The following is a 12,198-nucleotide window of genomic DNA, read 5'->3' on the forward strand; positions in this document are numbered from 1 at the left end:
CTGATCCATGGGGTAGCCTCAAGTCTCTACATCCTGGAATGTATTTTCAAGTTTTTAAAGGATATATATATAATATGAGCTTGAAAACGGCAGAGATGCAACTTATGAATGTATATTTGTATTTATATATATAGCTCCCTTCCTGTTTGCTTCAGCAGCTGAACAGGTCCCTGTGCCATGTGAGGGTCCAGGGGCCGAGGGTCCCAGCGGCAGCCACGAGGGTCCCGTGTGTCCCTCCCTGCCCGGATCCGCACACCATGACCTTGGCCAGAGCTGGTTCTTTCCTCACACGTTGGCTTATGTGGGGAGATGAGAATAGAAGGCGGCCAGACAATTAAAGTTCAAACCAGGCTGTCAGTGAGCAGTGGGGCCAGAGCAGCTCAGCCTCCAAGGATGCAGACAAACTGAAGGAGAGCCAATGAAAGAGAGAGGGAGAGGATGAACACGGCAGAAGCTCTGACGTCCGCAGGAACCTCCATGCTCATGTTCTGAATTTGCTTTCATATGAAAACAGTTAGCTCCCCCAGCCCAGATTAAGCCTCGGCGTCTGAAGCCAAACTGGAGGTCTGACTTGGCTCCCCCTTCGCGCTTTCCACACTTCAGAGGTTTGCCAGGGTTCTGGGATCTGATAAGCTGGGTCAGCAGAAATCCAAGGAGACGGGAGGTGATGCCCAGCCTTTGTCCCCTCGCAGGCCATCCTCCCTCCGATCCCCAGCTCCTGCAAGTAAATGACACACTGAACTTCATCCCAGGACAGGAGTGTAACTTAGTCGTCCAGGGCTGGAAGGAACTGGAGAAACCAGAGGACAAAGCCCGGGGCCTGGAAGATCCATTTGTTCACCTGATCAGACGCGTGATTCTTGAGTGGGTGGTCAACCCACGTGTGAGTGAGAGGAGGAGGGATGGAAGTGAGGGGAAGAGGCGAGAAGGAATGTAATCCACATCTCTTCTTTTGGGCATGAGAGAAATGATTCCCCAAAAGAGTGAAAGACCTGCCCCAGCTCCTGCTGCTAGATGGTGGCATACACGGGACCAGAACTTGGGTCTCCGGACTTCTAGAACAGGGTTCTTTCCATTACCTCACTCTGACAGTGCGACTGATAGAATCATATCACCCTTAATGGTGCCACTTGTTCCTCAGGAAATGAGGATAAAAGATGTTTTGGAGGTTGGGTGGGCGTGCAGTAATTAATAACTTCAAAGACATATAGCTTGGCTGGACCTACCAGTGACCATTGGCTTGGCCCAAACCCAAAGTGTCTTCCTATTAATAGACTGAATTTGCTCTGCCCATCAGCCCTGGCAAGCGCGATTCTCTCCCAGCCTCCAGCCCTGACGTGTCCCGCAGGAACACCAGTGTGTGCACAGCTAACATTTCAACTCAAGCTGGCGTGTGTTCTGATTGGAGGGCTCTGATTTCCAGCTCAGGACATCAGCTGAAAACCAGTAGGCAGATATCCAGCTGATAAATGATTGAATCTGATTCTCCTTAGTGACAGGTGGAAAGAAACTGGGGATCACAAGCTAGGTGATCAAATGGTCAATCAATGAGTATTTATTAAAGGGCTATCACATACCCACCATCATGCTTAGAGAAGACCTGTCCTCACAGAGCTTTTTGTCTGAGACAATAAGATATTAACACATGTAAAAGTAGAGAGCAGTCTAGCTCTACAATCACACTGTAATTTTCTCTGGTCTGGTGAGGGTCAGAAAAGGATGTGATAGAAAACAAACTTATGGTTACCAATGGGGATAGTTGGGGGGCGAGGGGTGGAGATAAATTAGGAGTTTGGGATTAACATATACACACTACTATATATAACACAGATAGACAACAACAGTATAGCACAGGGAACTATACTCAATATCTTGTAATAACCTATAATGGAAAAGAATCTGAAAAAGAATATATATATATATATAACTGAATCACTTTGCTGAACACCTGAAACTAACACGCATTGTAAATCAACTATACTCCAAGAAAGATGATTTTAAAACAAACAAATAAAATGGTTAAAAAAATAAAAATGAAAAAAAGGATGTGAGAATATTAGAGTTTAGATAAATGTGGGAGACACAACTGCTGTCTTCAAATGAGATGAAGAGAGCAGCCCTGTTTCGTGTTGCTCCAGAGAACCAAGGGAGCAGGGAGGCACGTTTGGGCTCCATATAAAGAAGGATGGTTTAATAACTGGAACCGTCCAAAATGGTAGGGCTGGCTCCGTAGGCAGAGGGCTCTTCGTCATCAGAAACGTGCAGTCACAGCTGCACAGAAGCCTGTCACAGACACACAGGAAGGGGTCCACTTTGGGGTGGGAGATTAGAGTGACCTCAGAATTTCCCCCTTCTTTCCAATTCTCAGATCCTAAGGCTGGCGTAGAAAAGGATTACACTGCAGGTTAACCGTGATCAGTAAGTGTGGCAGTAGCAAGAAAATGCTGTCACTTCTTGCAGCCTCCAGCTCTTCAACTGGTAGATGAGGAAGACGCCTGCCTGCCCCAGAGAGTGGCTACAGGGAATCAGAAGGTGCATCTGCCCACAAAGCAAACGTGCATATGAGGGAACGCTTAATAGAGACGTCGGGGTGTGGCCAGTGAAAACCTATGAGGAAGAGGTAAGGAAGAGGCCTGTGGAGTGACAGGACTATATATAACTATATATAACAGGACAATAATAGCAACTATTACCTATTGAGCCCTTACAATATGGCAGGCACTTTCAGGCCACACTTAGTCTCCCAACAGCCCTAGTTAAACAATGTATGCCTATGTTACAGGTGTAACCTGGAGCTCAGAGAGGCTACACAGCCAGCACGCGGCGGAGGCTGACTTGGGGTCCCGGTTCGCGTGACTTCTGAGCTCTGACTCTCCATCAGCAGGCGGAACTGTCCTCGCCTCACCTCCACAGGTGACCCGGGCCTTTGATGGAGCTGGGTCTGGGGAGCACCTGCGGATAGATAGAGCGCTTTTACCTTGACCACATGGAGCTTGGGCAGCAGGTTGCAGTCGGCCAGGGTCAGCTCGTCTCCATCCAGGAACTTGCGCCGGGAGCCCTTGTCATCGTCCCCGCGAGTGTTGGCGTCGATCTCCTCCGGCAGAGGGGTGTTCAGGTAGTCATCCAGTTTCTTCAGTGCCTTGGTCAGGCCTCGCTCAAGGGCTGGCATGGAACAGCAAAAGAAGTGCCTTTAGTCAACCTTCCTGCCGCTGGATACAGCCACGGGGTCTTCAGAGCAAAGGAGCTTATCCAGAATCCTGTCCCCCTCATCATACCGGCTCCCCCCACACTACAGAGTACCTGACAGCCAGGTACACGATGCCATAGAAGAGTATTAAACAGCCTGAAAAAGCAAACCTTAACCAAACAATAAACATTCGCTAATCCTTGTTTTTGGAAAAGATCATATAAATACAGAAATACAACCATCAGGATATCTATCAAAGCTTGTACAGTACCCCTCTCCAATAGATGCAATGATAATTGTCAGTTTTCATTTTCCTCTTTTGCTCATCTAAATTTTGCCGATATTCCGCAGTTAACCCGCATAATAATTTTGTAGAAAGAAAGAACTATTAAATAAGTAAATAACAACTGCATAGAGGTCCTAGGACAGAGAGAGGCACCAGATTTGGGGGCAGCCTTAGCTATGGCTAACCCAACCTGAGAAGGAGAGGTGTGAAGGCTTCCAGGAAGACGTGACCTAGGCCAGTGAGTACCCACGTCCGGGGCTGCCCCCAGAGAACTAGCGGGTATCAAGGAGGCATCCTTGCGTTTAATCTAGAGGGGTTGTTCTAAAAATCAGAGTGGTCCAAAATGGAATGGCCAATGCACGGGGCAGCAGGCTCCGCCAGAGATGTGCAACCCTGCCTGCATGGAAACCTGTCATGGATACAGCTCAAAGAGTGAAAATCCGAAGGAAGACAACGTGGCAGAAGATTTTTCCAGTCTTGCCCCAGTGATTATCTATCAAATAATTCACTTACGTATAAGAACAGAACAAAATACTCGAAAGAGCAACTATAGAAAATCACTATCACCCAGAGTCATTCCACCCGGAATCTCACCGACCACTCCAGTCAGAGAACCCTAACCTAGAAACTGTCCACCTGAGCTGGAGGAGATGGCTGGCCAGGTCATGGGCCAATGCGCCTGTGTCATCAGCCCCACCCCCTAATGACTGTTTTTTCCAGACTCTGGTTTAGAGATTGACACCGAGATGCTGGGAATCAGTCCGGGTGTTAATTTCAGCAGCTAAAAGGAGGGAGCTGCCTCTGGAGGAAGAGCCCACAGGACCGTGCTCTTGCTCAGATTTTTCCCCAACGCGCCTTCTGTTAGCTCCTCCTCACATAACCCGTGTTCGTCTTTTCATAGAAAGACTTTGTCTGAGACAGTGAAACGACACCAGCCCAAGATACAGCAACTGAACGCTTACTGGAACATTTGAAAACAGGCTGGAGGTTGGATGCGGTTTCTCAACACTTCCTTCTCCCTGGCATTTGAACTTGGACTTCATCATCTGCTTTGTGTTTCCAGTTTGGGAGAATAGAGTGAGCGGGGCTGGGAAAAATGCTTGTATTCCCCTTAGTAATTGTCTAGACTCGGATGGGACTGCAAGCCTGTTCAAGAGCGCCGGCAGAGGGCGCCAACACTACTTAGCACCCCAGCTCACGCCCACGGAAGCAGCTGTGATTTATATTGGGTCTGTTTGCTTCCACAAATCCCGTTACCCCTTTCAGTTATGGAGATGATGACAAAATCTTGATTCTAATGGAGAAAGGAAAAATCAGATAGAATGCCTGCTGAAATTTGATGAGCTGATATCATCCGAGGGAAAGAGACATTGATGGAATACGAGACATTGCAGGTTCTAACCCCAAATGCCCCCAGACACCTGAGCAGGTCTCTGCCCGAGTGCCCAGTCTTGGAAACGTGAAATTTGGTAAGAGAGGCCTGGAACAGCAACTGAAGCTCTTTGGGAGGATAGTTCTGGAGAAATTTCAACTCTCTCCAGCCGTCTCTTAAGGTGGAAGGGTAAAGTTTGGCAATGGCAGAGCACGAGAGATTCTAAGCTCCAATTCTGAAACCCAGTCCCTAGAGGAGGAAATTCAATGGCCTGCAGCTTGGCTTCTCTTACTGACTGAATGTCCAGCCACAGCCCTGTCCCTTACCCTCCCTCGGGATCCTTCTCGGTGACAAGCTGTGTTGAGAGGCAGGGCCAGAGGGAGATAGACTCGACGTGCCTGTGTGCTAACACACTGCTGTGTTGTTGAATGACAAAGGCCAGCACCAATACATTCTCTGCTGGTTCTTTCCCCCCTACCTGCCAACTCATTCATTCTTCTGACCCCGGCTCAATCTGGCATCTGTAGAATTTAATGATCTCTTTTGGCTGATGGTACCCAGGTCATGAAACCGTTGCTGTTAAACTTTCTGCTCTGGTGAGAGTGAAGGGGATGTGAAAGAAACCAGAGCGACAAGAAGATGTTAATTCCTTCTGTGTTGGCATTTGAAACCCTCCCTCCAAAAGACTTCCTCTGAGTAGCAGGACGGCGTTGGGCGGGGAGGGTGGGGGAACCTCAGACAGCAGCAAGCAAGCCTGAGGCCAGGGGACCCCGAGACCCGGGACCACTAACGTCCCAGGCACTTGATGGATCCCCGGTCCTTGAACTGCTTTCTTCCCCTCTCCACCCCACCCTTCCCGTAAAGATTTATTCCGTACCACACACAAACACACTGGGTAAAATATGTGATGAGGAAACAAGGGGAATAGTTCATAAATATTCTCAGCCATATGCAAACAATCTCAAACTTATTTTTCTCTTTTTTAAGGAGGAAAAAAAAAATCCACCCATTCCATGATCACTTCCAGATTCACTGAGGTTGATATTACATAAGACCCAATATTGTTTTCTCATCGTAGAGAAATAATGACTTGGAAACGGCAATTTGAGCTAAGAAAATAATATACTCTTACCCAGGCATGGAGGCTGAATGGGGACCAGGGAGCCAAGACTCAGCCTCCAACAAGCTCTTGCAAGCAGGGCTCAGCCCTGGTTTGCTGGCATGCTTTGTGCAGCGGGGATATCAAGGAGCAAAGAGCCATGCAGACCCCTGGGGGCTCAAAATTCACTTGGAGCCGAGCAGATGTCACAGGTGGCCTTTGAAAGGACAGGAGCAGCCCTGTGGGCCCAGGTTGCTGTTCTCAGTTTCTCGTATGTTATTTTTCTCTGGCATGTGAACTTGCAGACAGATAAGAACCAGGGGTCCACCTCTGATCATGGTCTGCAGTCCGGATGGGGGTCTGTTCACCTCTCCCGTGGAGAAGGAGATGGTGGTCATTGGGAGCCTACAACAGAGCGGGCACCCTGTACCCTGCTGTGTTCCTTTTCCTGCTCGAATCCTGTTCCCCAGCACCAGCACGAAATACACCTACTGATGTTCTGAAGTGGACCAGGGGTGTTTATGCCACTGATCATTTAAATATACACAACGAAGCTATTGAGATGAGACTTATTATTCATCCCCATTGAACAGATAAAGACATTGAGTCTTAGTCCCATCCAAGGCACACAGGCCTGTGCCAGCAGGCTGTTCAAACGACTCCTGGGACGTACCATGAAAAACGTACCTTGTTTTGTTTTTAACCCCTTTGCTCTTCCTGACAAGCTCCCAACCCGTGGGTCATGGGAGAACGGCAACTTTAATTTAGTCCATTCTGGATTAGAATCTAGTTGATGTAATAATCTAAATAGTCCCTCTAGGGGATTCTCAGTCTCTTTTGCATAAAAATGCTCCGTTACTCAGAGAGCCTCCTCTCCCCTTCTCTTCCCCCTGAGTAGATGGGGAGGGGGTGGGGAAGGAGGATCCTGGAACCTCCTGGCACTGGGGAGATGGGAATCCTGAGGTCTGTTGGGTGGAAGGCTTGGAGAGGCTACCACAGGGGCTCTGTCTCTTCTCAGTGTCGCTGACCCTCCACATCCTTCCAGAGTAATCGTGGGGATGTTGACCCTTGGCTGGTGGTCAGAGGTGGGATGCTGCTTGCCTCTGTCCAAAGCTTTGATTGGGAAGAATATCCGAGCAAAGCACCCCATGGGGCTCCCCAGACACGTCTCTAGTTCCCTGCCTCCCTGCCTCTCTCTCCTGCTTCAACCCCCAAACCCCTGTTTCACTTTCCTATGCCAAAGATTCCATCAACCACAGAGCAGCTATCCTCCCTGTGAGCTGAGTCCTCCAGGCCTGGTTCCTGATGTGCTAAAATTGAGAGAAAAAGGCATTTAGAACATTTTAAGACAATAGCTTGGCTTGCAAGGCTACTGTCTTGTTGAAAATGCTATTTTGAATATCAGAAGCTAAATATTAAATTCTTTTTTCTTTCTTAGAATTCCTTCTATAGTAACCCTCATCTCTCATGGAGTTGATGGAGGCCTAGGACAGATGAGAGTTATATACTCGGGAAAATATTTTCAAAAGAGTAATCCTATCATGAATTAAAAGCAAAACGAGGATTTAAAACCAGGGCTGCGGGCTTCCCTGGTGGTGCAGTGGTTGAGAATCCACCTGCCAATGCAGGGGACACGGGTTCGAGCCCTGGTCTGGGAAGATCCCACATGCCGCGGAGCAACTGGGCCCGTGAGCCACAACTACTGAGCTTGCGCGTCTGGAGCCTGTGCTCCGCAACAAGAGGGGCCGCGATAGTGAGAGGCCCGCACACCGCGATGAAGAGTGGCCCCCGCTCGCCGCAACTAGAGAAAGCCGTCGCACAGAAACGAAGACCCAACACAGCCAAAAATAAATAAATAAATAAATAAATTTATAAAAAAAAAACCAGGGCTGCTGGATTCTAAAACTTCTACTCTGCAAGGCCATGTCTGGACGTTAAGGACCGGCCCACTGCTCCTTGGGGGTCCACCCAGCCTGTCATCTTCCTTCCATACTGCAGACCTTTCTCACATACCCTTATCCTCTGACAAGAGTGTGGCTGTCAGGATAGCATTCCTCATGTCCTAGCTTCCAGCTATTTGATACCATATTTGTACTCTGCTATTAATGGGTTGATTTTAGCTATAATCCTTGGTGCTCTCAGTAACCATGATTGGCTCTAGAAGGAGTAATCTCTGAAGAGAGAGCCTACCAGGGCCCTTTACATCATTCCTCAGTAACAAATAGCAACTCTGCCTGTACTCGGGGCCAATGCTGTCCCATTGCCTCAGTGATAGCGAAACATCTGGGTGAAGAAAGAAATCCATTTGGGTTTTGCCTATGAAGGAAGAAATATCTAGATATTGAGAAATACCTGGCTGGCTGAATGAAGTTTTTATTTTCATCTTCTCATTGGAGACCATGTCAAAATAAAGGATGCAAAAAAAAAAACAAAAAATGCTGCTGTGGTTTGAGGGAGACCGCAACAGAGATGTTTCTGGCCATCACATATTCTTGGAGGGAAAATACAAAGATGGCCTCACCTTGTTGATATTCGATAGCTTTAAGCATGAATGAAAATGTGATGGGAACAACAACAACAAAAAATCAAATAGTCAGAATTTACTATCACTTCTTCCTCACCTTTTGGAGAAAGAAGGCTTTCGTTAGAAACCAAGAGAGGTCAAATTGTTCTTCCGTGAGATGCCCAGGGCCAAAGATCCAGGAGACAGGAGGGGGCGGGAGCCGCAGAATGGCCCAGGAGAGTTATGGGAGGTGGGGGAAGAGGAGCGGTGGGCCAGGTGAGCAGAAACGTAGATGCTGTCATAAAGAATACAATTTTGAGGAGAGAAAAAGGTGTTCTACGGGCATATTTAGGACTTTCAGCTTTGTGACGGGCAGTGTAATTTCCTCTCACTACAAATCTTCTGTAAAGATCCGAATTCCTCTTCCAGGTTTTGGAATTAGAGTCATGTAGCTTTTCTCTGTGGCAAGAGTCCTTAAAGAGAGGAAGGTGGCCCAGTTATATTTGGGTTACATGAGTATGAATGACCACATAGAGAGAAAATTATAAAGCAGGTAGAAACTGGGGGCCACACCCACTCTGATTCACAGTGACCCTTCTAGAACACAAAGCAGGTAAGGGGTAGCTGATCTCCACGGTCCCTTAACTCTTAAAGCAGTGTCTCTGCCAGGTCCTTAGACCACAGTGAGGCAGAAATGGCAGCAGAGTTGTAGGAGATGGGAACGGCTTTCCTTCCGGTTTGGTGGGCCCTTGTCTGCTGTGCCTGGGTCCTCTGGCTATGTTGGCATATCACTGGTATCATCAGGGAAGGGACGGAGAGAGCCTGGGTTGGGGGTGTCAAACAGCCCTGGACCAGGCTGCCTGAGAGGGCCTGTGATAACAGGCATGATACCAGGCAAGGTGGTCCAGAGCTCCGGTGTTCAGGAGACCTGGGTTTGAATCCTGCCACTGGTTCTACAGAGTCCAGTGGGACTTAATGAAACATCATTGTTATTATACTAATTAGTATCATTATTATGGCTGTAGAATGTAAGTCTATGAGAGGATGGAGCAAGGACAGAGTGGGTAAAAGATGAAGAGCAAGAGATAAACTCAAGGCAGAAGCTGGCTGTCTGAAGTGAGGCTTATCCCATCACGCCAGAACTTCGCAGGTCCAGGGAGAATCGAGGGAGCTCAGAGGGTGAAGCCCACTCCTGCATTCCCCAACATGCTCGGGACCCCAAGTCTCCTGGAATCATCTCTTTGGGTTGAGCGTTTTTCTCTCTGGGCTATTTGGGTGCGTCCAATATTCTTGGTTTGACGGTTTGGAGAATTCACGTCCACTTTGGCATCAGACCAGGAATGGTGGACTTGGCCTCACAGAGAAGAGGGTGCTGTCAAATGGGCTCTGTCTGTGATGGGCTCATATGTGGGAAGCAGTTCCCGGGCCCCCATTTCTAGGCACTGGTGAAAACAGGAAAGGCAGCAAAACAGTGGTTTATGAGAAAGCAAAAAGCAATGACAATTTCAGCAGACCCCCTAGGGTTCCCTTGTGTGGCATCACCTGGTCTTGAGAAGAGTCTGCAGCTCATGCTGCCATGAGTATTATTCCTCCATTCTAGAAGGGATTTTGGCCTTGAATGAGAGGGATTTTAAATGGCAAATTCCTGTGGTTCTTCCAATAAGAGGCCAGTAGATAATTCTCTACTCCCAAGGCAGGATTCAACTCTTACAACTATGGTGGATTGGAATCTAGGACATCGTTGGATGCATCCTTATCCCCCTTTCATGGAGAGAATCACCCAGTGAATGGGGCACTCTCTGACAGATTTCCAAAGAATTCCAAAGGATTTTCCTTGAGGAAGAGACAGATCCTCTGCATAGCTTCTTCCTCAAGCCCTGTAGGGCATCATTGTGAATAATCATCTTATTTATACAGCTCCACAAATCAACTGCATATTTGCCCTTTGTTCAGAAGTATTATTCCCAACAACAACAAACAACGGTAACAAATATTTTTCTTTAAGAAAGATGAGTCTTTGGCAATTATCTGGCTGTGTTTAAAACGCCAGCGTGGTAAAGAATTTAGGACAATCCAACATGCCTTTCATAAGCTATGATTTTAAAGTATGAGGGGAGGTATGGATCACATAGACAATTCCAGATTCAGATAATTTGCTAAATCTCCTAAAAGCCACAGTAAATTTGAAGAGAAAGATTATCACTTAGCTCTTCACATGTAGGTTTCCTTTTGTGGACACAGTCTGTACCATGTAAACGCCCCAAATGTTTATTTATGAACAGGAGGAGAAAGAGAGACAGAGAGACACTGAATGCAGCCAGCTGAAGAGGAAAATGCAGAAACTCACCAGGGAGGGTAAAAACTAGCTGGAGCCGCCAGGAGAGAATGTGGTCCCCATTAGGGAGCCTGGCCCCGACTTTTGTGACGGGGAGGTGGCGCCCCCTACTGTCTGAAGGAGATTAAAAAAAAAAAAAAAAAAAAACTCTTCTGCAACTTCCACAGCGAACACGTATGTGTGTTTTCTATTAGGCTTTCCAGAAACTCATAAATGGTTGTAAAACCCATTGTGCTAATAGGAAGAGCGACATAAATGCTGACTAAAGCTATTAATGCTGGTTGTACTTTATGCAGCGGACTGAATCAGGCTGAAAACTGGGAGTTTTTTTACAGTGACTTCCTAACAGGTTATTTTTAAGTATCAGGCCATAGATTAGCCGGAGTGCTAATGTTCAAACATTTGGAAGGAGCTGGTCAAGGGAGATTCTAACTTTCTCAGTCATCTGTTCCAGCGTTTAGACCTAGAGACTTTCATTCTCAACTCTCAACCCCTCCAAACAGGCTGAAATGATTTAACCACATTCTGTCTAACTTCATCCTCAACTGGCCACATCTTTTATGTAAGCGCTATTAACAGCTTTAAAAACGGCCACCCTGCTGTCACAGCTCTGTATTTAAATGATTACTGGTTCTAGTCGTTTTGTGATTATAAATTCCTTTCCAGTTGGCCCATTCTTTCATTTGTTAAACGGGTATCTATGGAGCGCCCTCTATGGGCCAGGTTTGGGACTCCTAGTCCCCCACGGGTTGCTGAGTTAGGACTCCAGAGGTGAAACTGGGATGGTTGGGTATATATAGCAAAACATACATGGTAGTTGTTCAATCAGTATTTGTTGTTTTATGAGTTGATTTGATCCCAGTTTCCGAAACGACCTACCTACTCTTGTTCAAAAACTCCGTACCACATGCCTTTTCAATAATGAACTGTATTAAATGTCTACTGTGCCCAGATCAAGTGCAAAGACCATGGGACCAGCTGCTTGGGTTGGGATCCCAGCTCTGCCACATACTACCTTAACCTCTGGTGTCTCAGTTTCCTCATGTGCAAAATAGAGATGATAGCACAGCACACCTTATAGGGTGGCCGTGAATAATGCCTGCAGAGGGCTTGGGGCAGCTCCTGGCATGCAGTAAGTGGTCGTTATGTGTAGTGTGTGATGATGCTGGTGTATAAGGATCAAAGCTACAAAACAGCTAATAAATTCTTAGAGTTGCAAGGAAAGGAACTGCTTGATAAATATTGTGCTTGACTGGTCGTCTGCCTCGAGGAAGTCACCCCGGATGAATTAGGCAGAGTCTTTTTTTCGTGTGTTCAGCTGGTCCTTTCACTCTGACTCTGCTGCCGTGACCACAGTCCCACCAGAGTGAGCCTTCTACCTAACAGTCATGCAATGAGGCAAACTCAGAGGCTAAG

General features: G+C 47.3%; 1 protein-coding gene across 2 annotated transcripts in view; it reads right to left on the minus strand.

The window, feature by feature from the left end:
- The window catches only part of CLIC5 (chloride intracellular channel 5), a 158,731-nt gene that overhangs the window by 5,848 nt on the left and 140,685 nt on the right, over nt 1–12,198 (minus strand). For both annotated transcript variants that reach the window (XM_068558471.1, XM_068558472.1), the window contains exon 5: nt 2,978–3,162. In XM_068558471.1, coding sequence (XP_068414572.1) covers nt 2,978–3,162 — 185 coding nt within the window. The remainder of the gene's footprint in view (nt 1–2,977; nt 3,163–12,198) is intronic.

The sequence above is a fragment of the Eschrichtius robustus genome, chromosome 12, assembly GCF_028021215.1.
Source record: "Eschrichtius robustus isolate mEscRob2 chromosome 12, mEscRob2.pri, whole genome shotgun sequence".
NCBI classification, from domain to species: Eukaryota; Metazoa; Chordata; class Mammalia; order Artiodactyla; family Eschrichtiidae; genus Eschrichtius; species Eschrichtius robustus.